Raw genomic sequence first — 26,796 nt, 5'->3', positions numbered from 1 at the left:
AGAGAGAGAAGAGGGCGCGCAAAGTGAAAAGCGTGGTGGTGGAGGATGTGAGCGAGACTGTGTGAGTGACTGACGGAACTGGGACAGAGCAAAAGAGAAAGAGACTGAGAGAGGGAAGAGAGGATGGATGGGGCCTGCAGGGCGGCGAGATGCACGGGTGGAGGGTGGAGGGGAGTGTGCAAGGAAAAGAAAAAGAGGTGGGCGAGGTGAAATAGTGAATGTGGATTGGATGAGGAGGATGAGGGGGTCGGGGGGTGACTGTAGGAAATGTGGGAGGGCAGCTTAAGAACGAGCAAGAGGTAGGTACAAAGACAAGCCAGTGCACCAGGTACCTGCGGATTCTAGGCTAGAGATGAACGACAGCCATCAGACTCTGTGCCAGTGCCCAGTACTCGCTCAGAAACGCAGGCAAACTCTGTATTGAATACGCCCTCAATTTATATGGGCTGTGTGGACGTAAGTTTTCCTTATCTTGATGTTTGTATCAATTTCAATCTGCCTGTGATGGAAGAGGCGAGCCAGCATTGATGGAATACACAGCAGGAGAGACGTTGGACCTGGCGGTCCTAGTTAGTGTAAGTCGGATTGTAGTCAAGTACATATTCACCAGTCCAACCATACAGGTACTTACTTCCACGCACTCAGATGAATACATAGGTACACGGCAATGCGACAGCTGCAACCCGGCTTGGGAGTTGCATCCGACCTTATTCCTTGCCATCCAGCATGCCCACTGGCATAGGGATCTTGCAAATAACGACATCAAACATATACCAGCATCCGTATAAAATTCTTGAGTGGCCTAGGGAACTGAAAGAGAACGTTGAGGATATAAACATGATACCTAAGGTGGGTAGGGGAAAACAAAAGGGAAGGGAGAGGGAGGAAGGGAAGAGACTGCCAGCAGGTTAAATGAAGTAGGCATATAGCGAAAATGGGGGTCTGCCTTTTTCTTCTTTTTCGTCTTCTTCTGCTTCTCCTTCTTTCACTCTCTCCCCTGCCCTGGCGGCTGGATGGGAGGGCCCAGGTGGGAAGGGGAGAGCGCCTTGCTCCGTAGGGGTGTGGCATTAGTGATCGAGGGCGTGAATGGCCAAAAATACCTCCTCTCTCCGTCTTTCGTCTGTGCTGCCTCCTGCCTCGCGCCTCTGTTTCTATTGTTTCTGTCTACCTGTGCCCATCTTCTGATGTCTGGCGGGCATTGGCTGATATTCATTGTCCTGGCACCGGTTGTCTTTCAATAAATGCTTTTCTCTAGCAACAACAGCGTTACCAATACGGTCATCCACCAACATCACGCTCTTCAGACCACATTCTGTCCAGACCTCAACGTCCAGCGCCCAGCACCCTGTCCCACGAGGCCGCTTAGTCCCTGATGTAAAAGCCAAAGGATACCGGCGGGTGACGGGCGACTGTTGTCAGGTACAGGTCTACCATGGCGGCGGTGTGGGAAGCGGTCAACACGAACAAGACAGCCGCATCATGTGTGCTAACATGGTACAGACATACACACACACATACATACATACATAAATACGTGCAACCTGGAAGGGCTGGAAGGGTGACCGACCGAGGCGAAGCCCTCTGGTTCGGTGTCTGGCGACAATCTCGCCGGTACGAAAGCACTCGGAGCTCATACGAAGAGTGGCTCCTGAACGACACGGGATGGCGCTGCGTGATGCGGCTGTGGTGGTGGTGGTGGTGGTGTGTGTGTGTGTGTGTGTGTGTGTGTGTGCCTGGCCTTACCTCAACTCACCTCTGTTCCTTAGACTTCATGCCGTGCCAGCCAACGGGAGAGACAGACACAGGCCGAGGGGTCAGTGCCGGGGCCAGGGTCAGAGCCGAACCTCAACACCGGACCCCGAATGCCTGAAGTACATTCCTTGCCTTCCTTTACACCTGGCCTTGGCTCACACCGAGGCCAATTTCGAATTGTTCCCAGCTTTCGGGGTCGCAACGCCGTCGACGCAGCTGCAGTGCGGCCTCGCAGAGTACTACATATGGTTATGGTCGTTTTTGGGACAGCAACAGCAATAGCAACAGGCTCCATGACTCCAGCAACGAGCAGATACATTGCGATGCGACGATCAGCATGAGTCCTCGCCGGAAGATCGTGGAGGGGAAGCCCCATGGCCATCTCGCAAACCCCCTCACCCCGGTCACGGGTCTCATCTGACAGCGACTCACTTGGCCCGGTGAGGGCAAGGCACGCCGGTCACAACCGGTATTTATTGCCACGCCACGCCACAGTACTGCACCTTGTTTGAATTGTACCTAGTTACCTACAATAAACATGCCCCGGGCAATCCGCAGCGCAGTGCCAGAGGAAAGGAATGCTCGAGACATTCGACATATTCGACTTGCCCTTCCAACGACTTACCACAGGACCCTACTCTCAAGGTCCAATATGCGGCCATATACATTCTCTGTCGTCCTCGCCCCAGCCCGTCGGCCCGCCGCTACAAATTGGCAATGTCTCTTTAGCCTCAGCCATGGCGAGACACTGGTCCACTACCGAGTTTCCCTCCTCTCCCTCCTCTCCCTCTTGTTCAGACCCCCTTTGGGACAGGCATCGCTGGTTGCTACTGTTCTTCCATTCTTTTCTTTTCCTCTTGCCGTCTTGTTTCCCCCAGCAGGCAAGCAAGCGCTCCTTTCTTTTCCCTTCTCCGACTTCCACTTTCAGCTCTTGACACGGTCTTGTCGTTCCTATTCGCCAACAGCCTTCCCCCCAGCTCTCCACGACCCAGCATCACGGTCCTCAAGTCCGAGTCCCTCCCCGCTTACGCACGCCGCCGGTTCTGGTTTCAGCGGCTATTTCTTCATTTTATTTTATTTTATTTTATAGCTTTCTTCTCTTTCTTCCCGCTCCTCTGCTAGTACTCTTTTCTCATATGCAGCTACAAAACTGAGAGACAAGGTACCCAAATGAGAAAGAAATCCAAACGGCAATCAACGTGGATCATTCGGGCCCTTGCATTGGAAAGCAATTCCGCCCGCAAGTACAACAGATGAGGAACTTACCTGGTCTTGGTAACAGGGCAGACGCCCAGCAACAAATGGGGCCGCGCTTCGTTGTGGCCAGGGAGAGCATACTTGCTGGGGCCTTTCAGGCTAGGTACCGAGAGAGAGAAAGGCAGAAAGTACCTACAGAGCGCTTCAGGATTATCCTTGTCTAGCGTAGCTGTACACATGGACGCTAAGCCAAGAAGGGCCAAGTTGACGACGTGATTCTCACAAGGTGTGGAGTCCCGTCCCTGCCTTGTGCCAAGTGACTGCGGCGGTATGGATACCTGACCTGGCGGTGTATCCGCTGGCAATCTGTGTTGTTTCCCACAGAGCCGTTCTCCAGGCGTGCACAACGAGAAGAGAAATTAAAGAGGTGGAGAGTTAACGGTTATGGCGAACGCCGCGGACGAGATCAGGATGCTGATGGAACGACGTTGGACTTGGTCGTCCATCTCAACATGGACGCTGCAGCGAAACGGGACGAAGCAAGTGCATGCGTATCCGTACCAGAAGGAGAAAATAACAAAGGCACGGATACGCAGGACCGAGCAGGCTAGCAAGCTACTGGTGTTGCGCTGGAGACGCAAGAGAGCAGCGCGTGTCCGGACAAGCCTGTCCTGTCGTGGCTGGCGTGAGTACTCTGTGCGAGGTAAAGGACATGGCCAACGATAGGGCCTGTTTCGATCTACAATGTTTACACAAGTGCTCGCTGCAGGCTCGACCACGTTGGTCCTCCCAGAGTAATTAGTCTCAGGGTGCAGGCAGACTTACATGCTTCACTTACTCGCCTATGGCCGGGATGGGTGGTGTTTCTCAAGGCTCAGCGTTGTCGTTGGCACTTGGGACACTAACCAATCGGGCTAGGCCAGACCTATGCTCACCATCACCACCATCACCGCGCAGTTTGGGGGCGAGGGATTGTTCCTCGATCGGGAACATGACCGCCAGCCTCGACGCAAACCGCTTTAAGCCACAAGGTGCTTTTGGGGGGGTCGTCCAAGACCATCTGAAGTCGGACCAGTCGTTGGTTGACGATTGGCCTTGGCCTTGCGCATACACGCATTGCTGCAAAACTCTGCCCGGAATAAGGTGCTTCGCTGCTCCCTGGGTCCATCGAGAAATCACGAACACATTCGGTTTTCACTCTACGCCGTGCGGCGAGCGTCCCTCGAGCGGGGAGAGCGGTCGCTTCTCAAATTCACCTGGTCTCACCGTCGTCGCCGTCGTTGCCTGCTCGGTAGTAAAGGAGTAAGTTGTACTTGAACCAGGCGGCCGAGATGAGCATTTGTTCGAGGGATGGATGAGTTGGTTCTAGAACAGGGCATGGAAAAGCTTGCCTGCTGGGCAACATCAGTCAGTTCGAAGGGAAACCTCCTCCCCCAGGCCGGCCTTAACCTTGAAGGAAACAAGGTGTTGGCAGTTTGGACGTCAAACGAGACGGCACTTGGCTTTCCTCCTTGATTTCCGGCCAAGTTGGTCGTTTTGTTCCCACCAACACTCATAACATAGATACGCTTCTCTCTCTCTCTCTTCCTCTCTCTCTCTCTCTATCTGCCTTCATCCCCGTTTTAGCCCAACCATGACGATGATCATAAGAAAAAACAAGAGGAAGAAGAAAAAGGGCCGTCAGTTGTTGCAGAGGATCTCCGACTAAAACCCCAAGCAAGCAGCCAGGCCCCTCTTCACTGGTTACACCCTACCTCTCTCCCTGCCCCCTCATTCACGCACCCCTCGGTCAGGCCCAATCACGTTGTGCCTTGGGTCCATTCGACACCGGCCCAACCTTGCTGAGGACTGCAACTGTACTCCTCCTAGTGCAAGTACTACTGTAATCGAAGATGGTTATGAGGGTCTTGTGTGCTGGACATGTTAGCAGCCATGACATCTTGTTGCACACGCACACAGCTCACCCACACACCTGCCCGCACGATACTCACACTCCATTCCCGCCTAACTGCTTGCCTTTCCTTCTACTCTGATTTGTCTGTCTTCGGGTTCCAATCCTCCCCCCCCTCTCTCTCTGTCTCCCTCTCTCTTATTTTTCTTGGTTCAATCTTGATCTTCCAACAGTCGCCTCTCTCAGTCGTGTAGGTGCGGGCTCGCGTTGTTCTCGTTTGAGCGTCTGGTCTTGTCTTGTCAGCACATTGAGTAATGGCCACGACTGACTGGCCGAACCTCCCACATTAAGGTTATGTCCCAGACTCGTCTCGTTCCAGCCGCGTCAAGATGCAGGTTGCACGTCCTCGACGGCCGTCATGCCGGATCCGAATCTGGCCCCAGTCGTCCTCTCTGAGTCTCTGACGAGGGAGACGGGTTCAACGCCTAACACCAACAACCCCCCTTCCCCCCTGCCTGCACTTCGTGGAAGATGGGCCATCGCCGCCAGCTACTGGCTCTCCGGTATGGGTGGCTACCGACTCCCGTCTTATCTTACCACCAACGGCACTGGATGATTACTGGACCAGTGCGTGTCGAATCCTCCGCGCCGGCTGCCGGCCAGTGAAAGTCAGCACCAGGGGCGTAGGGCTAAGTGATGACAGCCGGGCCAGTTTTGGGGGACCGCCGGGGGGGGGGGGGGGGGGGGGGGGGGGGGGGCCTTTCTGTCAAAGTTTCGTCCAGCCGTGGCACGAAATTGTAGAAAGAAATGTCTTGGGGCGCGTTTTGCTCCTTCTGCGTCCTCTCGACCCTCGACCCCATCTTCGCAGGGCAAACGCGCATGTGCGTGTGCTTGTCGCAAACGTGCCGCACCTCGCACCACCTGGCGGCGCGCCGCACGCCCCAAACAACCCACACTAAACGACAAAAAGTTGGCGGCACGGAGCGACTGCAGACGTGGGGCACACATAGAGACGCATAATATCTGTTACTCGCAGAAGACTTCATCAGATCGTTCCCATCTTACCCCTTCGCCGCCAGCGCCGCGCACAGCGTACAGTACTCTCGCCCTCGCCAGTCAAAAAAGCCCATCCGTTTCGAAGCGGACGGTCAAGCACAAAAACAAAAACCAAAAAAAAAAAAAAAAAAAAAAAAAAAAAGAAGAAGAAGAAGAAAAAAGAACCACCGGACGGGGGGGCTTCGGACCTGCCGAGCTGCCTATTGGCCCAGATTACCTTGCTTGTGCACCTGTTTTACCCTTGGTGTCGTTGTTGTCGTTGTTTTTATTGTCGTTGTTGTCGTCGTCGTCAATCCGAATCACTACCTGGTCCAACGTGTTTCTGCGCCGATCCATATAGTCATTGCCCATCTCACCTCTACGGTCGTAGCTATCATGGTTGCGAGAACATGGCCAAAGGTGGTGGCCAACGCTCAGACTAACTGATGGCGCGGCCGAGCTACACGCCAAGAGGGGGCGGCGGCGAAGGTCAGATGGAAGGGGGCGCAAACTCGATGCGTGCATGTGGCTGACAGCCAGTCTCTCGGTCGAGTCGATCGACTCACTAGCCCATTACCCGTCCAATGGCGCTGCGTCGTCGGGGGTTCTTGTCCAGGCCAACAGGGGTAGAGGGGCCTACGACACCATCAATCAGATCCTTGGTTCAAAGAATAACTCCCAGTGATGCTGTCAAGCAAGACCACGACGAGCACCGTTTAGCTGGGCGAGCACACTTCCGTAACATGCCCAAGAAGCACACGGACTCGATTCCTTCAGGGAAACCCCCTAAATGGAGGAATTCTCCGGCGATGGGGCAAGATGGGAGACGCGGCCGTTGCTCTCTCTCTTTGTCGCGTCATCCCGTCGTCGACACAGTCGTGCAGATGTCGATCGGTACTTGTGCTTCATTGGCGCGTGCCTCGAGCGATCAACGCCAGGGTCCAGCTCTAGTTACCTTCCGATGGGAACAGGATTGTCAACCAGTTAAACCGAGCTTTTGTCGCACGAACCATGCTCTGCTCTGTCTGGGCATTGCGGAACGCCCATTCTATACGGTCGCCATGAGATTCTCAGTTAAACAAAGTCAAAAGAAACGGGAAGCAGGTCGGGAACTTGGAAGAGAACATCTGCTTGGTCCAGCAGCCTTGGTGAAGAGAGCACACACACACCAGCCCCCGCCTATTATTCCGAGTGGCTGCCAGGGCCACGGGACCCAGAATCACTTTGGGGATCGTGTATCCGTGCTCCGTAGTAAGGCAGTAGTGCGAGGGGACCAACTGGGCATGGTCGCCGTCTGCTTCCCTCCGAAGTAACCACTCAACCATCTCTGCTCTGTATTTATGGTACGGATACTCACGAAATACTTAGATCCCGCCCAAGAACCAGTGAGCCGACTGGTGCCTGCATTTCGACGAACGTTCGACTGTGAGACGCGGACGCCCGCCTCTCTCTTCGAGTTTCTGGGGCCTCGAGACAAACCAGGGAATGGGGGGAAGGGACGAAACGGGGTTCGGACAAGGTCAAGGCAGCACGGTGCAGAGGAATGAACCTTGCCCAGCCGAAAATTCCCCTGCTGGACCGACTTCCCACCCACCTAATGATTGACTGCCTCGAGCGGCATTCTTGAAGATCCAGACCGTTGCCACGGCCGTTGCCATTGCCGTTATGCGCTCGGTGTCGTTGAGCGGCCCTCTGTGCCCTCGTCTGTATCCGTGTGCCTCTGTAGGTTCGGGGTCTTTGACCTGACATGGGCACTTACAGTGTTACACGTTGATATGGACGAAAACAGAAAAAAACACATTGGGTGTCCTCTTGTTCCTGTTTTAGAGTTTGCGCTTTTTCGTCCCGCTTGAACGACACACGGATGATGGTTATGCAGCTGAAAGATGATTAAAAAATTTAATAAAATAAAAGAAAAGAAAGGTCCCGGACGCATGCGCCCTCCTCTGTGACCGCTGTTGTTCTCTCTCGCCCGTCCCCTCAAGGTCTCCCTTGAAAGTCGAAACGACACACTCCCAGCCCGGGGACACTGGAAGGGTGAGCATCTGAAGCGTGCCTTATGCTCCAACAGTCAGCGAGCCCACTTCCCATCTGGTAATCTATGGGGGGGGGGCGGGGGGCAGGTCCCCTTCCAAAGTCTCAACTGACCAGTGCGTGCGGAAACTTTTAAGCCTACACATCAACGGATTGACGTGACGATCGAGGCTCCTCCAGAGAGAGAGAGAGAGAGAGAGAGAGAGAGAGGCTTCATCGGGGATAATCATGGCGTGAATCTCGACCTCGTCGTACCGGGCAGAGAAGGTCGGTCGAGGGAATGGCGTTATGGGGGGAAGGGGAGGGATGACAAACTTGCAGCTGATGTCATGGCACACGTTCGACATCCATTCAATGGCAATATACCTGCGAAAGGGCGAGACGGAGTTGGCTAGTTGGATTTCTGTCGCGTCGCTCAGCCGGGCGCACGCAATAGCAATCGAGGAACGGCGAGGCTTGGCTTGACTTTGCTTTGCTTTGCTTGCAGTTGTCGCAAGGGCCGCCAAACAAAGAGGCAATAGAGGCGGGGGGGGGGGGGGGGGGGGGGACTGTGACGGGACGGCAGCTTCGTTGACATAGTCAACGATGTCTGATCGTCGCACCCCCAGATCGCCGACCCGAGAAGAAGAAGAAGAAGCACAAGGGGGGGTGGACCAACCCAACCCAAAGGGGTGGTGGGTCGACGGAGGACATGGTCGAGAGTCCTAGGCCGAGTTTCCCCATCTGCGAAGACCCCATCTTAGACAGCGACATCAAGCCGCATAATGGTTGCGTAAACCATGGCAATATGCCACGAAGCACACAGGACAAGACACAGTGTAGCAAGAACAGCCTCTTGACAAGCTGCAAGACGAGGGGAATTATGTCGAGATGACTCGTGCCCCCAATTCAAGGTGACACTTGCTCTCCCCCCTCCTCTAAAGAGCCCAAGCCCAGGGCACATCGAAGACCGAACTTCAATGCCCCTGAGAAGCTCACTCAAATGGTAACGGAAGCGGAAGCGCATGCGTGTCGCTGGGACGGGTTCCCATCCGCGAACAAGGCCAAACCCCTGTTTGAGTTCGAGTGGTCCCGGGAGTAGGGCGACGATTGGCTCGAATCTCGGTAGGCGGCCACCCTTGAGTCCCTTCGTCTCATTTTGTCAGTCCCCCCCCTTCTTCCCTCCCCTGAAGGAGTGCCTGAAGGAGTGAAAAGAGAGACAGTGGCTATCCGTACAATGGAAAGTACGAGACGAGTCGTTGCCAGCCGTTCCGTGGCCCGTTCAGGTTGACCACATCCTCGTGGTGGCGAACGGTCTAGAGCAGGTTGCAAACGGCGAGGGGGTGATGTGGAAAGTGACAGGTGGAGGGCTATCGGTCGCAGATAACGCGTCGGCTTGTTTAAACTGGATTGAGTAGAAGTCAATAGTCCGATGCCTTGTAAAGCCGTGAAGAATGGGCGAAGATACCTCAACCGCAATTCATCCCCACATGCACAACACTGCTACACACCCGCATGTGGATACAATCGTCTTCCGTATCCATCCAGCCTCTCTCTCTCTCTCTCTCACTTGCAAAGCGCATGGTTTAGGTTAGCAGCCATGAGTGCTCTTTCGGGGGCTCTCAAAGCCTCTTCGAAGACACAACGAAGTCTTGCGAGTTTGGGTCCTAGGGCCAACTTCTCACTCATGTTCTGCGCCTCGGGGACCTGGCCGCTTCTCTACCCAGTGCAAGATAAGAAGAAGGCAGAAGAAGAGAGGGAAAAAGGGCAGCTTGTCAAACAGGGTCGCGCCATCTATGGGGGGATACCCTTGGTCGCTAGTTTTGTCGTCGACATGGGTGGGCGGGCAGCATAAAAGAAGCGACGGCGGTCGACGGGAGTGCTGGAAGAAGTTGCTGCGCGGCGACGGACGAAGAGTGGGCAGAGCCAAAGGGAACGACCGGAACGATGGGGACCAGGTCTCGTGGCCATGTCTTCCAGTTGTCGGTTGACAGCATCGAGATTTCCAACTGCCTCTACCTCTGCCTCTGCCTTTGCCTCAACTCGAGACGAAGAAGAAGGGGAAGAGCTTCAATTATCAGGCTCTCTTGGCGGAGCCCGATGGGGAAATGGTCTGCTGCGGGTTGACCTCGCTGGCAGCGCAGTAAAGGAAGCACAGCAAAGCTAGAGAGATCTTTGTCTCTTTTGGCGAGATGAGACCCAGCGACCCTTGGAAATAGAAACCCCACAACAGGTCTCTCTGTCTCTTCTTTCTTCCTCTTCCTCCCCTCTCCCCCCCCTCCCCTCGGCGTGTCGCTGTGATGTGGGAGGGGAATGGGAGGTGAGGTGGGGAGCGCACAGACAAGGGCCTGCAGGGCGTCCCGTAGAAGGGGAAGATGCCTTTGGGACCACACGCCAATGAGCTTGGCACTCTCCCGACCGGTACGGAGCTTAGAGCGGTCCAAGTCTGCTGTGTGGGAGTTTCACCATGTGCTATGAGCATCTGAAGTTTGCTCATTGGTCTGCGCATGTCGTTCCTCTTCTCCTGTCAGTGTCAGGCTGCCGGGTAGGTTTTGTTTGTCGTTCTCGAGTACTCACTCGAGTGGCCAGGCGGATACAAGCGAAACACACACACACATACATACAGATAGATACTATGTACAAAGAGAGAGAGAGAGAGAGAGAGAGAGAGGTGACAACAACTTGATGGGTGCCCCGCTGCCCGTCCTCGCCGCTGGGCAGTCTGGCTGTGCCAGCGAGTGGGTGCGTCGTCCAGGAACCCCCTGGGATCTACAGAGCCGGGGAGGGGGGCGTCATTCCGCATCTGTCGTGCTGCAACACCAGACCGACATGGGTGTTGTCGACTTTGCCGCCACTCGTACAGGTGCCTTACCTTACCTTGCCTCGACTTGCCTTGCATTGCCTTGTCTTGCATTGTCTTGCCTCTCTCTCTCCCTCTGTCTTTCTGCTCTGCTCCCTTCAGTCCTGCCAGAGGAATAATCGGAAAATACCAATTGGGTGTGGTTTAGCCACAGGGAAGTCGATGGGCTGGCCGTGACCTGGTTAACGGCACAAATCAAACGGCCGATCCCACGGGTGGGAAAGTGGTCCAGGGTCCATTTCGGTCGGGCAATTGATAAAAGTGTTTGCATGTTTGGGGGGCCAGAGGGAGACAGTCGGGCTCCTGTTTGTGACTTATCCTGACGGGTACACAGCGAGGGGGTTCCTGTGGCGTAGTCAGCCAGTGCAGGACATTGCCTTGCCTCGCCTTGACTTCCATCCGTCCATCCCGTGCTCTTTGGTACTGTTGAAGTAAGTATCTTGTGATGAAGGAATATATGCTCATAGATAGCGCTGTGAGAGGGTCATCCCGTGTATGCAGGTACGTACCGGCACTGGGCGCTGTTCTGTGACTGACTCCACCCCACTGATCCTTCGCGGCAGGCATAGCTACCTAGGTATCCGTACCTTGCCTACCTACCGAAGCACCTAATGGCCAAGGGATACAGGTCCCCAGCCTCGGCGCCGGATCAACGTCGGGTTGCCGTTGACGACATGCGATAACGATACCGCCCCCCTCGAAGCAGCTCCCGTAACAGGCAACGTGGAATACACCCGAAGATTGTCGAGAAGCGTAGCCTGAGCCAACAGAACACCCGGACTGTCTTGCCGAGCCAGGACCTCTTTCTATCACGAGAGAGTGTTGTACCCTAATAAATGCTATCCGTCGCAACGTTCTTGTGCCGAAACATTGCCAGAACATCCAAGAACTATCACCCCGCCATTGCCTCCGTCACCATCCTCCGACCCCTCCATCCCCGAGCTTCATTCTCGACATCCGCCTGCACTATGGCTCCTGCGGCAGCTGCCCTCGACTTTGTCGACTTTGTAAACGCTTCTCCTACTCGTGAGCACCCACTGTCAACCCGAGGATCCTTCCCCAACTAACGTGCACACCCTTCCCCCTCACTAGCCTACCACGCCTGCGCGACCGCCGCCGCCCGCCTCGAGAATGCCGGCTTCACAAAGATCAAGGAGCGCGACTCCTGGAACTCGGCCCTGCACCCTGGCGGGAAGTACTACCTCACCCGCAACGGCTCCTCCATCGTCGCATTCGCCATCGGCAAGAAATGGAAGCCCGGCAACCCCGTCGCCATGATCGGCGCCCATACCGACTCCCCGACCCTGCGCATCAAGCCCGTCTCCAAGAAGAACAACGTCGGCTTCCTGCAGGTCGGCGTCGAGACATACGGCGGCGGCATCTGGCACAGCTGGTTCGACCGCGACCTCAGCATCGCCGGCCGCGTGCTCATCAAAGATGCCGACGGCAACTTTGTCCAGAAGCTGATCAAGGTCGACAAGCCGCTGCTGCGCATCCCGACCCTGGCCATCCACCTCGACCGCAGCTCCACCTTTGACCCGAACAAGGAGAACGAGCTGTTCCCCATCGCCGGCCTGGCCACCGCCGAGCTGAACAAGGGCGCCGCTGCCCAGCCCGAGGCCGACGAGGCCGATGAGGACTTCAAGCCGCTCAAGGCCATGACGGAGCGCCACCACCCCCACATCCTCGACGTCATCGCGTCCCACGCCGAGGTCGAGCCCGAGGCCGTCGTCGACTTTGAGCTCGTCCTGTACGACGTGCAAAAGTCGTGCCTGGGCGGCCTCAACGACGAGTTCATCTTCTCGGCCCGCCTCGACAACCTCAACATGACGTACTGCGCCGTCGAGGGCCTCATCGCCTCGGTCCGCGAGCCCAACGTCCTTGACAACGACACGACGATCCGTCTCGTCACTTGCTTCGACCACGAGGAGATCGGCTCCACCTCGGCCCACGGCGCCAACTCGAACCTCCTGCCCGCCGTCCTGCGCCGCCTCGCCTCGCTCCCTGGCAGCCGTGACACGGCGTCGGACGGCTCGTACGTGGCCGTGTCCCACGACGGCGACTATGAGTCGACGGCTTACGAGCAGACGCTCTCGCGCTCCTTCCTCGTGTCGGCGGACATGGCGCACTCGGTGCATCCCAACTACGCCGGCAAGTACGAGTCGAGCCACCAGCCGGCCATGAACGGCGGCACCGTCATCAAGGTCAACGCGAACCAGCGGTACGCGACCAACTCTCCGGGCATTGTGCTGCTGCAGGAGTGCGCGCGCCTCGCCGGTGTGCCGCTGCAGCTCTTCGTCGTGCGCAACGACTCGCCCTGCGGCAGCACCATCGGCCCCATGCTTAGCGCTAAGCTCGGCGTGAGGACGCTGGACCTGGGCAACCCGCAGCTGAGCATGCACTCGATCCGCGAGACGGGCGGCAGCGAGGATGTCGGGCACGCGATCAAGCTGTTTGAGAGCTTCTATGAGCGGTTCGGCGAGTTGGAGGAGAAAATTCTCGTGGATTAGAGTAGGAGATAAGGTGGTATTCAGAGCACAGCGAGGAGTTCGGAGGGGGTGAGCCGGCATGGTGTCGAAGTGGCGGCGTTGTAGGTATTGAAGACGATGATAGCAGCACTCTTGATCGATCACTCGTTCCACGGTCAGATAGGATCCTCGAGGTAACAATCTGCATTGCGTATCATGTATATGGTTCTTCTAGAACGGTACAGTGGCGCTTCTTCAGCCGGGAATACGGGTATACTTGTCGTTGAGATGGTGGGTATGTCCAAGTCTTGATGGAAAGATTCTTTCCAATTATGGGTGTGGCTATGATACCCGTATGCAATGCCCGGATCAGAATTGATCTCACGGATCGGAGTTCAGGGAAAGCGATGTCCTCCCTACTACCCACCTACACGGGCAATCGGCCCTCGTCCGTCCCTTCCTTCGTTCTATAGTCCGAAGACACAGTCCATCCTCCTCCACGACGCCGTCTCTCTCTATCAACTTCAGCGACTATTCTTTACAGACCAGCTGCCCGTAGGTGTTCTTCCGAGTTGAATAACTTTTTGTTTTGTAGCGCAGTCTCAGCTCGCGTCTCTTCTTTTCCTCTCCCAGATCTTGATCTCGGCCGAATTGCCATCTCAACAGTCACCGCCGACCCAGCTACGACCTAGACCCCTGAATTCGGCTTCTACAGCCTGGACGCAGGAACACTCCACCAGTTCCTGCCTCGACCCTCTGACTCCTGCCGTGGGGAGACCGCTCTTGACGGCCCTGGGGGGTTTTACTCCAACCCCCGATTCCCGCCTCAAGCCGTCTTCCTGACTTCCCACTCAATAACCACCAACTTCAACCACCTCGACCTCGGCCTCATCCCAGCTAACGTGGGACCGAGACGCGTGTCCCCTCGAACCTGTGCGTCAAATCTTTGCTCATTCTATTTCAAGAAAGATATCTATCTTTTCGTATAGACGCATCCGCGTTTTCATCGGCTCAACCTCCCAAAGTCGTCTCTTTCCTAGGTACGCGGCAGTTTTGTCTTTCTCTTCACTCCTGCACAATGACTTTCCATGTCTCTTTTCAAGTCGAACCTTCTCTCTTGTGCCACTCGCCCATGACAGAGATTCTCCCCTTTCACCGTCCTAGTCAAGTTTGCATACCTATTCTCTCAACATCTCCTACACCCTGTTGGAACGCCCGAGCCGATAGCTAGACTTGGTGTTTCTTTCTGTCAACATGTTACACCCTTCGTTACGCAGAACCCATGTAAACCACATCTTTGTCTCCTGAGTCAACGCGAGGCTTCTCAAACCAAGATGCCAACTTCGACCTCGACCTCAACCTTGACCTTGACCTCAAACGCCTTCCAGAAAGGGTAGCATATCTTCCCCCACACATTACTGCTCTTCCCTGCACGCCCCAGCTTTCCTCGCGATTCCATTCTCGGCATTTGGCAAGAATAATAAGCTAATCTCTCAACAGAAGTTTATTCATCCCTGCCAGAAGCAGTCTTCTAGGAAGTCGTTGGAACCAGAGCGTTCCAGTGTAGCCTGGAACAGGTCCTGCCTCGACGGGCACTACTTTCAGGCGCGAGTCCCTGCGGCTGACTGCAATCTCTGTCAACCCGCTTGGATCGGACCAGGCAGCGCCTTTTTCTCTCACACAAACTTGACGTCCGGAAGTTCTAAGATCATCATATATTCCCTTGATTAACCCTGAAAATGACAGACCTCTTCTATTAAGTCATCACCTTCGTCTATGCCCGTCTCGATAACTCGACCATCTCACTGCATCGCCCATCTAGAGAAACCTCCCCTGTCACTGAACAAGACACTCCTCCACTTAACAAACCGGACGACTGCACCAACAGGTCTTGAGAAAGACTTTGCCGTGAACGGCCAACTACGCCTTGCTTATCAGATTTAACCGCAATTTCCAACGCAATTTCCGAAAGTATTACGAAAGTATTAGGTCAAGTAAAGTAAGTTCATTCTTTCCTCATATGATGCGGCTGGAACTTTCCCATGCTCATGGTTTGCACATAGCATACAGTGCCGCGAAGATGTGCCAAAACGTCTTCTACACCTACTCGTGCAGCCACATGGAGTGTGTGACCTATCGCTGCCTCAAATGCAACGATACAGCCAGGTCCATATGCATGCATCGGCAAGAGCCTCGGTACACGACGCTCGGGGACCAGGTGTGCCACGACTGCAATGAGACAAGCAAGCAGCGTCACCATCGCGGTCGAGCTCGCCGAGGGCACCGCCTACGGGAGCAGATGGAAGATGAGCTTCAGGCCGAATCTCAGGCCCGAGGCCACCTAATCGAGGCTCAGACTGCTGTGTATGAGCAGGGCTTTCTTGAGTCTCAGCACCATCACCGCGAATCCCGGCAGGCTGAGCGTGCTCAACAGGCACAACAACCCCAGACTCGCCAGCAGCCGCAGATGCGGCAGGATGCACAGTCGTCTTCTCCTGACGGCAAGACCATCCGTCCTCTAGAGTCGAACAAGCTGGGTAACATGCAATTCCATGGCGCGGGCGATGCAGTGGACCTGCCACCCCACGGCTTGTACCAGTTCTACACAGGTCAGTGAGAAAGAGGTGAGGAGCACATCTGCGCGAGACCAGGTCTTGGGCCAACGTGGTGGTTTCGGACGGGGGCGAACCTATGGTTCCGACGCATCATGTTGTTGAGCGTTTTAGCATGGGAACGATGACTTTCTTTCCCAGGTCGCAGGCGTTTTTTTTTTTTTTTTTTTTTTGGGAGGCCTAGCAGCATTTGCGTTTGTCAATGACATTTACACATTTACTAAATAGACGAGGCTGTTTCTTTTGGCGTCCAGGCTGAATGTTTCCCCTGTCTAGGATGTATCATCATTGATGCTCATTAGATGTTATACTTTATGTCAACATGAAGGACAGATGCATATTGACATGGGCGGCGATCCGATCAGTTGTTTCAAGGGAAAATAGATAAAGGCTGAAAGTTGGGTAGGATTGGTGATGCAGGTTTACATGCTCATTGCAGTGTCTCCGTGTGAAATAACGTGTGAATTATGAGCTAGTTGTGCAATGTGCCACCTTTCACATCCCTGCCACCCGCTTCTGCCCGTCTCACTTTTCCGCCAAGTGACTGAGGTGACGCTTGAGGCTGTGGAGGTCGACATTTTTACTCCAGACCACCAACCTCCTCAGCTCCTCAAGGAACCCAGTCAGGCCTGCAGGTGGCGTATATGGTATCGATGTGGAAGGGTTGGGGATTAGCCATTTTGACAGTATGGGCAATTGAGTGGTGGTTGGATCAGGATCCCTTGAGCTGCCCAAAAGCCGATCAAGCCCGCATTATACAACCCCCCAGCGTTGCCCATAGAGGTTATTCCCAACTTTCTGCAAGTCATGGCTCGCTTGAACGCTAGGCATCATGGTATTTATCAGGGTGTTACAGCAGACAGCAACTGCTGGTTAAGTTCGTGGATAAAAGGGTGTTTTTTCGCCGACGACTCAGGCCGTCAGTTGGGGCCCATAAAGGTCAAGCTCATTGCAGTGCGCAGTTGACAGACAGGGATGTTGGGGGCTGACAACAGGCGTTGCCAAGACAGCATAGCATAGCAGCTCTTGATAATAGTACAAGAACAAGTCTTCCAGACATTTAGAGAAGCCGAACGCGATTTTAAGCCTTGTGACGAACATTGAGCATTACCAGAAGCCCATTTTGTTTTGGCTGAAATCATAAAAATAGATAAAACGAGGACCCCCACGGGACCATTGGGGCATCCCAGTTACTGATGAACTGTCTACTTCCCCAGTCTGGCTCAGCTGACAGCACCGTTTGCTCCGTGCGTGCTCCAGCTGAGCTCTAGCACTAACACATGGAGAGGCGCCAATCCCCCGACTGGAGCTGAAAACATCCGAGGTACCTACCTAACCCAAGTACGCAAGGCAAAATCTGGCCAACTTGGATTTTTCTTCCATGCCGTCCCAACGTCACTATTCTCCAGCACCAGAGCTATTTCCTCCACTTTGCGCGACCAAAAAGAGAAAAAACGCCACTCCATCGGCCATGGTTCTTTGAGAAACAACACGTATACCTCACGAACGAAGCCTCTTTAAACCCCCGACAGATCCCCAGTCAATCGCAGGGGCCTCTCTCTCCGCTGAGACGAGACTCATCAACTTTGCCAACATGGCCTCCCCCTTCGAGACTGCCAAAATCAATCTCGACTACCTCCCCTACGCCTGCGAGTTCGACCCCCAAGATGCGAACCGCCTTGTCGTTGGCGGCGGCGGCGGCGCCAATAGAAGCGGTGTTGCCAACAAGATCGTACGCTGGACCCTTCCCCCCTCTCCCCAATGTGCCCGCGCGACGTGCGACTGACCTCGCGCGCAACAGACAGTGATCGACGCCTCAGCCAAGGATGAGCTGCGCATCAGCGGCGAGGCCGACCTCAGTCGCAACGAGGACAGCGTCATGACCCTTGCCATCGGCCCCAAGAAGGGTCGGACCAGCCACGTATACGCCGGCATCAACTCGAGCCCCGCCGACGTCGAGAAGGGCAAAAACGAACACTTCCGCGTCTTCGGCGTCGAGCAGAGCAAGGCCCGCGCCTCGGCCGGCACTGGCACCTCCACCGTGACCGTCGCCGAGCTCGCGCGTACTGCCCTATTCGAGCACAACGAGATCGACAAGGACGCCTACCAGCGCGTCCTGCGGCTATCCGCGCCCTACGGTGACAAGCCCCAGCTCGGCGCCGTGGCGACCGGCTTGGCCAAAGAGTCGCAGATCGCGCTATTCGAGGTCTCGCCCACGAGCGCCGCTGCGCCCAAGGTCAGGGGTAGGCTGGACATCACCAAGGAGCCCATGGACATCGACGTCATCCAGACTGGCGAAGACGAGTTCCAGGTCGCCTACTGCGACGACCGCGAGCTCTTCCTCATCAAGATCACAAAGACTCAGGTCGACGGCCCCCATCTTGTCTACACCATCCAAGAAGACGGCACTGGCGCGTGGCCCACATTCCGGTCGATCCGTTTCCTCTCGCCAGACTTCATCATGGCGGGCACCAACATCCCCCAGCGGGCCGGCTCCCTCCTGCTGGGCATCCGACTACCCACCAAGGCGGGCGAGGTCGGCCGGCTGTCGGCGTCGGCGAAGCTGCCGCGTGCCGTGACCCAGATCACGACTATTGCGGCGCGGAACCTGAGTCCGCCCTCTACCCCCGGCGGCAAGATTGGCAACGCGCAGTTCCTCGTCGCCGCTGTCGGCCAGGACCGGTCGATATCGCTCTTCACACTCGAGCATAAGGTGTACTCGACCATCGACCTACTGGTCGACTTTGACTTCCTCACGACGCTAAAGGAGGTGCACCCGCTGCAGATCACCAACGTTGCCCTGTCCGTCTTCGTCCCGCCCAAGACCACCGCTCGCCCTCAGTACGTCAAGCTGGCAAGCATCTCGATGAAGAACACCGTCGTCGTGCACTCGATCCTCCTCAAGAAGTTCACCGACAAGGACGCCCCGATCCGCAAGGGTGGCCCGCCTCGCCCGCAGCGGTACGCCGTCGCCCTGCAGCCGCGCAGGCTCACAAAGTCGCGCCTGACGGTTGTTACCTTCCTCGTCCTCCTGCTCGCCGTCCTCGTGCAGCTTAGCCTCGAGACCGCGGGTGTCTCTCCCCTGCGCATTTTGCCCAGCCGCCACGCCGTTGCCAATGCGCCCAACGAATTCCTCACGTCACTCATCGGTGATGTCCACGCCCTCCAGGGCGACCCCATCGTCATCCGTGAGGACGTTGTCAGCCCCACCCATATCGAGGAGGACCCCGTGCCGCGGTTCCAGGCCGCCGTCCACGATGAGGAGGTGTATGGCCCAGCTGTTAGCTGGGAGGACCTCGCGCCCCAGCAGAAGAAGCTGTGGAAGGAGAAGCTTTCTAAGGCCGGGCACTGGACGCAGAACATGGGCGAGAGCGTCTTTAAGGGCATCCTCTTCGGAGAGATCGCGGGGGCTGTCGGCCGCGCGGTGGGTGGCTGAGAGTGCCTTCAGGCCGTGCGTGTATTTACTATGGGGCTTGATGCGTGTTCACGGGTATTTCGTGAATAGAGGTGCCCAGGGATGGGCATGTACGATTTTTATAATCACGAACTTGTACGATTTACTGGAGCGTATTGAATGGTGCTTTGACGAGTAGCTGGGGTGCGATGCAGTTGATGGACCAGTGGATACCTTATATATAGGAACCGTTGGACCGCCACTATATGTTAAAAGAAAATATTTTCTTGCCATACGATGGTACGTAGGGAGGAATCTCGTCGCTCGTGATGCGGATGGCAGCCAAGTCGAATCCGGCCTGCAACTTCGGAACCTGTCTTGCTGCTGCCGGAGCAGTCGTGCCATCGGATATCAGAGAGAGAAAGCTGGATCCGTAGTGACAGTAGTACCGGCAGAAAAAAACAATGATGAAGCGCCACGATTTTTGACCGAGGCGGTAGAAGGTGGTTGTGCCCCTAGTGAAGGAAGAGCAATGGGCGCCAGACGACTAGCTAAAAGGACCGTCAATATTAAAAGGACAATTACAGTAGTGTTCAAACAGCAGAGCTACCTATGCCTTTCAAAGTGCTCTCAGCTTCAGCTGAAGAGATTCGGCGACGGCTTCTTGCCATATCCTGGACGTTTCCGCTGGTTGAGTGTCAGATGAGAACCAAGTGGGAGAAATGTCTCTGCGTTGCCAAGGGAGTTTGTAGATCTCCAATGGCAACATATTCAGGGACAATGACCCGAGATCTCCTGTGAGCATTAACCCCCCCCCCCCCCCCCCCCCCCCCAAAAAAATCTTTTTTAGCAAGAAGACCTTTCCACGGGAGTCGACACTTTCTTGTGTTTCCTGAGGCAAGGACCACGGCTTTCGATACTGCGGTTTGGTCTTGGGCAGCACGCCGCTGGCCGCGGATGTCGACTCTTTGGGAGCTCAGCGAGAAGTGGCGACCACCCTGGAATATCGATCCGAGCATGGTGGTAATCATGTTCATTGATGCTGCAGTGAGCCGGCGCTGAATGCCTCATTTGATGAACTGCGCGATCTCCAGGCAGAGAGCGGCCATCCGGCTCGTTGACAGTAGCTGGAACTAGATCAACATTCTCGACCGCCATCTCTAAGAAGAATCCGGCTGGGCACCTCAAAGTCCACTTCTCAGAGGCTGGTCGGTGTAAGTAGGCCGTTTCAAGTCTCTGCTCGCACCCCAGAACTTGAAATGAACCGAGTGCGGCGGCATAGTCTTTTGCCGTCGTGATCATCAAGGCGTGCTCTTGATTGGATTGGTGATAGTCTGGCATTTGACAGGTAACCTTGCCGCGAAGGGAGTACTGACGAAACGGATGAGACGATTGGGGGAATAGAACTCCTGCGTCTGAACGGTGCCAAGAGGGTATTCACATGTCATTATGCAATATACAATCCAGAGAGAACGACAGTAGGGATCACACCAACGTAAAGTAGTAAGACTGCGGGCCTGGAAAGGGAAAAACGCCTGGAAGGAGATGAGAGTCGAGAAGGGTAGAATGGAAGATTGGGAGGGCATGGGTAGCTTGTCTCGAAGGGGAGGACTGAGACCTTGCTGGGGGGTGTTCCCGCCCCATGTCTATAAGGCCTAAGCCAATCGGAGAATTCCTTCGTCAGTCGGGACAAAGGCTTCGGAACAGTTCGCCTAAATCTTGGCGGGGCCCACCATATGTATGGGATGACGATCATTGATGTGTTGGTTCTCGAAACAGGGTCTTGACGGGATGTGCTGGTGAAGATGGACGGTATTGTTGAGGAAGGTTTCCAGTCTGACTTGATATTTGGGACCCTTCGCACAGGACGGCGATTTGAATTTGTTCGTCAGTCTCGAAGAGGTGGTAAGGTAGGGAAAGATGCAAGTAGTCGTTTTCGTGGTGCAACATAGCAGGCCAGTTCTAGGTGTGAAAAGGGGCAGGTTGATACGGCGAGGGAGTGTCAAGTTTAAATGGTTCGATGAAGGTGATATGAGTACGTTGGAAAGAGATCAAAGAAAACAGCTTTCCAAGTGACAATATAATGAGAAGATCAAGAGACGGCAAAGACCTGGCCAAGCTCGATGGATTACTGGCGAGTGAAACCAGGAAGCCCCTCACAAGAATCTCAGAATTTTTTTGTCTTTTGTCTTTTTTGTGGCATTTTATCATTCACTATGGTTCCTTCTGGAAGTATCAGCAGGATGGGTACTGACTGAGGCCTATGTATTGCTGTTTGCATCATTGCTGTTATAGGTGCAATACTTACTATTGTATGAATTACCTTAAATCAAAGAAAGACTACCAAAGGCAGACACCATAGTATTGGTGTCAAGCGAGGAGAGTCGTTTGGCTGGGCTACATATAGACTCAGCAATCCTTAATAAGCTTGTGCCGTTGTTGAACACAGCCTGTAGCGTCAAATCGACAACTGTGCAAAACTATCGTTGTATAATTAGTAAAGCCTATAAACTGCCATCCAGAAAATGCACGGTCATTTGCATTAAATGTGATAATGGGCGTTGGGGGGCAGGGGGTTTATTTTGTCACGTGGCGGTAGGTTGCGTGGGCAGTTTCGGGGAAGAGATGATGAGCCTATTGACAATGAATCGAGATCGGAGACTCCTTAGATACCACATATAGACACAACTCCACAAGGCGAAAATGGTAGAAACGCGCGAACCTGGGATCGAGGTGGTTCAGCTTGGCATGTAATTCGACCATCTGGCAACTCGGTGCTGTCCATAACGACATCGGCAATAAAGAGCGCCTGGGTTGGAGATTGACCTTGCCCATCAGCGAGGGACCCCTGAGACAGAGATGCTTGGGGGTGGCAAAAGGGAACAAGTTTCTCCAACGTGGCCCGAAGAGATGCGGAATTTCGCGGGGCAGATCCCTCCCCAATCGACCCATGACATCCTTTTCGAACAAGCTCCCAGTCGGCATGAAAGTATGAGCTTATGCAAGGAACGAGGTATGACTGCTGGAAAAAGTATCGCGACAACCCGACTTCTCGCTAGCGTCACACTGAGTTCTGTCATCGGGTTAAGCTTACCTTTGTGGGCGGGACTCCAACGTCCACCGGTCAACGAAATGACTCTTGCCGGTCGGCTTCAACGACAGCGTCAAAGGACTGGTTGGTGTTGTCGTGTTTCCCACAAACCCCCTTCGTCAGGTACCGTCAATGTGAGTTAGAAAACCTGGTTAATTTTGTCCGACTTAGTATTTGGGACATGGGGATGAACAATGCCTGCCTCCTGATCCAAAAGAGTTGCAACGGCTGGCAAACGCGTGTTGGTTGGTAAGCCACCAAAAGAGAGAAAAAAACATAAATAAAAGAAGAAGAGAAACAAATGAAAAAAAATTAAAAAAATTAAAAGTGACGAGACATTGGCGCAACATCGTCTATGAGCTAGGTGAACAGGACCAAAAGAATTGACCAGCCTGGGGGTCGAACCCAGAATCTCCTGATTGCATCACCCTTTGCAGGATTCGTAGTCAGACGCCTTGCCATTGGGCCAACCGGCCATTTTCCAGCTTGTTCAACTGACGGGATGCGAGCCCGCTGCTTGTGCAAATCGTGGTGGAATATGAGCTCATATTCCTTGAGTAGTGCTGGGGGGACGAGCGGCCGACGACGAAAATTTCTTCATGCACGACGGTAGATGGATGGGGGAGCTGAGGTAATTCGGTGGGCCGGTGGGGTCTGCGTCAGGGGATGTATGGGAATTGGAAAGAAGGAAGGAAAAACGCACAAGGGGAAAAGTGGTCCTCTAGCGCTTAGACCGGGGGGAGGAGGAGCTTCATCCGACGAAAGCTCGAATCGTCGTGTCGAGGTTTTGATTGGTTTATCAACAACGGGTGCGACGAAGCGGATCGGCCGGAGGAGCCCTCGGACTTCCCCGGGGGGACGGTGGGGGGATATTGAAGTCTGATGAGGATCGAGTGCGAAAGTACAACACCGAGATGCTGACCCAATTCGGCAGCCGGATGGAAGTTGTCCACTCCAATAATTCTATTGGAAAAAGAAAAGACCAAACCTCTCCCTAACATTTATAAAAGAAGGTTGCATCCCCAGTCGACGACCGCGCCCCGGAAAGATCGGCCCCCGTTGCTGCCACGCCTGGTTCAGGTTATGGGGTTGTTATCCGTGCAGTATGCATTACGTGCGTATGCGAAGCAGGGACCAGAGTGAAACATGTTTCCATCGGACCACCCATGAAACGGGTAACCTCTCGAGAGAGATGACCCTTGCTGCAGCAGCTCGGTGTCCGTGTGGCCCGAGAACAGACACCAGAACGTCAAGACATCTGTATCACAGCAGCCAGTATCAAACATCCGATATCACCACCTGGGAGCGCCACTACTGCTGCTGTGTAGGAAAAACGTTGCGAGTGAATCGCGCATGGGAATCATCATTGTTTGGCTATGTACTCTCTCGGCACTTCCGTCTCAACCGGCCCCTTCCAGCCCGGAGCTGTTTGAGAACCCTGTCAGAGTGCCGTGGCCTTCCCCGTAAGCTGCCAAAGGCGCATGTTGTCGTAAATCTCGTGAACCCACTCAGCCGACCAACACCAGTGCTGGTCCTTTCTATCCCATAAACTCTCACAAAACTCGCTCGGCAACGGCTTAGTTGGCGTTGCCCTTGCCCGCAGGAAGCACCGGAGCAACGGGAGCGGGTGCGACTGCGGCTGGTTGAGCAGGAGAGATTGGCTTAGCAGCCGGAGGAGGGGCGGCTGGAGTTGCGACAGCAGGCGGGTTGTTTCCCTTGCCCTTAGCAGCGCCACCAGCAGCCGGAGGAGCGGCGGCGGGAGGAGCGGCGGCGGGAGGAGCGGCGGCGGGAGGAGCAGCAGCTGGAGGAGCAGCAGCCGGGGGAGCAGCAGCCGGGGGAGCGGCACCAGCGGCTCCCTTGCCCTTACCAGCGGCAGGGGGAGGAGCAGCAGCCGGGGGAGCAGCACCAGCGGCACCCTTGCCCTTGCCAGCGGCGGGGGCGGCCGGCGTAGCAGCCTTCTTCTTAGCAGCGCCGTTGGCGGGAGCGGCCTTGCCCTTGGCCTTTGCGGGGGCGGCGGCCTTGCCTTTGGCGGCCTTGCCCTTGGCAGCCTTGCCTTTGGCGGCCTTTGCCTTCTTTGCTTTCTTCGCCTTCTTGGCCTTCTTGCCCTTCTTCTTCAACAACAACTTCAGGATCTGACGGGCGCGTACGGGCTTTGCAGCCTCGTCTTCCTCGACGTCGGCGACCACGCTGCTGGTGGTCTCGACGCCGGCGAATGAAGGGACGGAGATGTCGCGAGCCTCCTTGCGCTCTTCGCGGTCCTCCAAATGTTGGTCATAGTGGTTCTGGAAGCTGCAGGAGAGGGAAAAGAAAGAAAAAAGAGTCAGCGTCCTAAGCCCTTTATGTGCCTGTGTGAGAAGATGCTAGCAAACGTACCTGACAGCCCTGCTATCAACATCGGTGGGAGCACTGCTGACGCTAACGATCGTCGAGGCCAAAAGGAGGCCGAATGTGAGGAACTTCATATTTTGATGGTTGAAGCGGACCGAAGTGGAAGATGAATTACTGGGATGATATCTTGATGTCGAGAGTTGAACCGTTGTGTACTTCTCTAAGGGAATGTGTGTATTAAATTTGATACTGTGAGGCCTGCCGTCGAACTAGTCCTGAAATCAGCCAAACGAGAGGGAAGCTGCCAGGTCTTTATGGATCTCGCTCTCCTCTCGTCCCAGATGCCAGACGTGGACTTGAATCCGACTACGAGTGGCGTAAGGATGGAACATGTCGAGACAGCGTGACCAAAGGGGGACCACTGAAACCTGCCTAGCAAGACAGATGTCAATGTGTTATGCGCTGAGCCACTCACGCATCACGAAGCAAGAGGCGGTCGTAGATGCTCCCATCTCACTCGAGGTCAGAATAGCAACATCGTTGAGTCAGAATCCAATAGCAGAGAGTCGTCTCGGGACTCGGTCCATCGTCATCCCAAGTCCCTTACATCCTGACCTTCAAAGGGGTAAGGCGCTCGAAGCAACCGAAACTCTGTTCCCTCGTCCGATGTCGTTGGTTCCTCGCCCTCTTCGTATGATGCGGTGTGGACAAGGCCCCCTCCCCTCCCATACGGACTTTGTAAGCTTATTCATGCTTGATCCGGAATACCCAGGTCGCCCCTGGCCAGTCTCAGGAATAAGCATAGGGGATCTGAAGGATAGCCACGGTAGCCCATGTGATTATCCAGAACCACGGGTGATCGGCCTGGCTCGTGCCCCCTCCACACCTAATCGCGTTTTCGTGTTTGAGGATAGTAAACTTTTCGACTTCCCTGAAGGCCGGGCAGAAGCTGCAGAACATAACAAGGGGGGCGACCAAGGTCAAACCACCTCAAACCGACTCGACTCATCCGACCTTGCGCGTGCTCTCCCCGTCATCATTCGTTGCATGCTTGTTCGTAACTTGATCCGAAAAAAGAAAGAAAGACGAGATTCGATAGGCTGGACGATCCCAACGCTTCCTGGTACGATTACGCATGTTGTCCATGATCTTGTGAACCAACCACCTGCACACTATGCGCGATTGACAAAGGCTTGGGGCCAGGTGACGGAAGTCAGTCAGAGAAGAAGCATACATTTACGCACCCAGTATCGCCCCATCCCTGATTGAAGTTGAATTCCAGCGCCGGATATTTTCGTCGCCGAGAGCATTCGCAGAGACTTTTGTGATGTGAGGTGGGGGGAGACTGGGCTTAAGCGGCGCGGCAGAATCATGCCGTCGTCGGTCGCCGTTAGCGGCCAAGTCTTTCTTTTTTTTTGACACAAGCCCAGAAGACGAAGAAGGCGTGCTAAGCTTGGAAATAATGGCGGACGCAGCCGCATGGCCTGCCGAGAAACCGAACCGCTAAGCCTCCGGCAAGTTTGAACCTTTGTGGGCTTGTTTCCCTGCGCAACGCGTCCCCTCCCCGCGGGGAAGAAGAGGGTCCTACTCTTGGACGTTCGGGCCCCGGGCCAGCATCAGAAACGTGTAGTGTGTATGAGAGGGGACAGCAAGTCACAGCTTTGGGCTCAACAGCGCGGCCCTCGCCCTTGAGAGGCCCAGACTGGACCACGCAAAACCTTGGAAGCGGGCTGTGTCGCGTCGAGCATCACATAATGTCGACGTCGCGACATAGTTGGAGGGTGCCCCGGCCACGGCCAAGCCGTCCAGGGTGCGGGCTTGAAAAGAAGGAAACGATTTCCTCCATGGATTCCGCAAATCCTGTGTTCCGGGTGCCTCATACCACGTATCGGGTGCATGCTGGGTTACGCCTGCTGGCATCCCCAGGTTTCTGGTCCCCGATGGAAGCATTGAAGATGGGCTGGTTTTTGGAAGACCGTTTGCAAGACGAGACGCAGGCCAGACTGCGGCCGTTGGGACTGTTTCTCAAAGTTTTGCGCTTGACGTTTCGCTTCAAGGACGGTTTGGCGAAGTAGCGAGAGAGGAATAGAGGACGGGGGTGACGTGAGGGACGTTGCAGTCGGGTTCCTACGAGACGATCCTTTGCTTTCGCCGC

The 26,796-nt window shown here is 55.1% G+C and overlaps 5 protein-coding genes across 5 annotated transcripts; 3 read left to right on the top strand and 2 right to left on the bottom strand.

The window, feature by feature from the left end:
* Positions 1-7,974: 7,974 nt before the first annotated feature.
* CDEST_01425 (uncharacterized protein) lies at positions 7,975-8,662 on the bottom strand (the record flags this gene model as incomplete). The annotated part of the gene is given in 2 exon segments (XM_062917584.1): positions 7,975-8,498; positions 8,512-8,662. The coding sequence occupies 2 exon segments, from the start codon at positions 8,660-8,662 to the stop codon at positions 7,975-7,977; spliced, it is 675 nt and encodes a 224-aa protein (XP_062773635.1).
* A 2,762-nt stretch (positions 8,663-11,424) lies between these two features.
* CDEST_01424 (Putative peptidase M18) lies at positions 11,425-13,746 on the top strand. Its single transcript, XM_062917583.1, has 2 exons — positions 11,425-11,774; positions 11,841-13,746. Exons 1-2 carry the CDS (start codon positions 11,585-11,587, stop codon positions 13,256-13,258), a joined length of 1,608 nt encoding a protein of 535 aa, XP_062773634.1. The 5' UTR covers positions 11,425-11,584; the 3' UTR covers positions 13,259-13,746.
* A 1,550-nt stretch (positions 13,747-15,296) lies between these two features.
* Positions 15,297-15,833, top strand: CDEST_01423 (uncharacterized protein; the record flags this gene model as incomplete). Its single annotated transcript, XM_062917582.1, has 1 exon — positions 15,297-15,833. One exon carries the CDS (start codon positions 15,297-15,299, stop codon positions 15,831-15,833), a length of 537 nt encoding a protein of 178 aa, XP_062773633.1.
* A 1,326-nt stretch (positions 15,834-17,159) lies between these two features.
* On the top strand, positions 17,160-19,663 carry CDEST_01422 (Putative WD40/YVTN repeat-like-containing domain superfamily). Its single transcript, XM_062917581.1, has 2 exons — positions 17,160-17,560; positions 17,630-19,663. Exons 1-2 carry the CDS (start codon positions 17,423-17,425, stop codon positions 19,262-19,264), a joined length of 1,773 nt encoding a protein of 590 aa, XP_062773632.1. The 5' UTR covers positions 17,160-17,422; the 3' UTR covers positions 19,265-19,663.
* Positions 19,664-23,668: 4,005 nt separating this feature from the next.
* On the bottom strand, positions 23,669-24,921 carry CDEST_01421 (uncharacterized protein). Its single transcript, XM_062917580.1, has 2 exons — positions 24,687-24,921; positions 23,669-24,602 (listed from the first exon to the last, which is right to left on the bottom strand). Exons 1-2 carry the CDS (start codon positions 24,773-24,775, stop codon positions 23,891-23,893), a joined length of 801 nt encoding a protein of 266 aa, XP_062773631.1. The 5' UTR covers positions 24,776-24,921; the 3' UTR covers positions 23,669-23,890.
* Between the last annotated feature and the right edge of the window lie 1,875 nt (positions 24,922-26,796).

The sequence above is a fragment of the Colletotrichum destructivum genome, chromosome 1 (assembly GCF_034447905.1).
Source record: "Colletotrichum destructivum chromosome 1, complete sequence".
Classification (NCBI taxonomy): domain Eukaryota; kingdom Fungi; phylum Ascomycota; class Sordariomycetes; order Glomerellales; family Glomerellaceae; genus Colletotrichum; species Colletotrichum destructivum.
The sequence above is the reverse complement of the archived record's forward strand: the minus strand, read 5'-3'. Positions and strand labels throughout refer to the sequence as shown.

Coding starts and splice junctions, on each gene's coding strand:
- CDEST_01421 (XM_062917580.1), bottom strand. CDS start 24,775: ATGAAGTTCCTCACATTCGGCCTCCTTTTGGCCTCGACGATCGTTAGC. Junction 24,603..24,686: donor GTTGATAGCAGGGCTGTCAG/GTACGTTTGCTA, acceptor CCTCTCCTGCAG/CTTCCAGAACCACTATGACC.
- CDEST_01424 (XM_062917583.1), top strand. CDS start 11,585: ATGCTATCCGTCGCAACGTTCTTGTGCCGAAACATTGCCAGAACATCC. Junction 11,775..11,840: donor TGTAAACGCTTCTCCTACTC/GTGAGCACCCAC, acceptor CCCCCTCACTAG/CCTACCACGCCTGCGCGACC.
- CDEST_01422 (XM_062917581.1), top strand. CDS start 17,423: ATGGCCTCCCCCTTCGAGACTGCCAAAATCAATCTCGACTACCTCCCC. Junction 17,561..17,629: donor GCGGTGTTGCCAACAAGATC/GTACGCTGGACC, acceptor CGCGCGCAACAG/ACAGTGATCGACGCCTCAGC.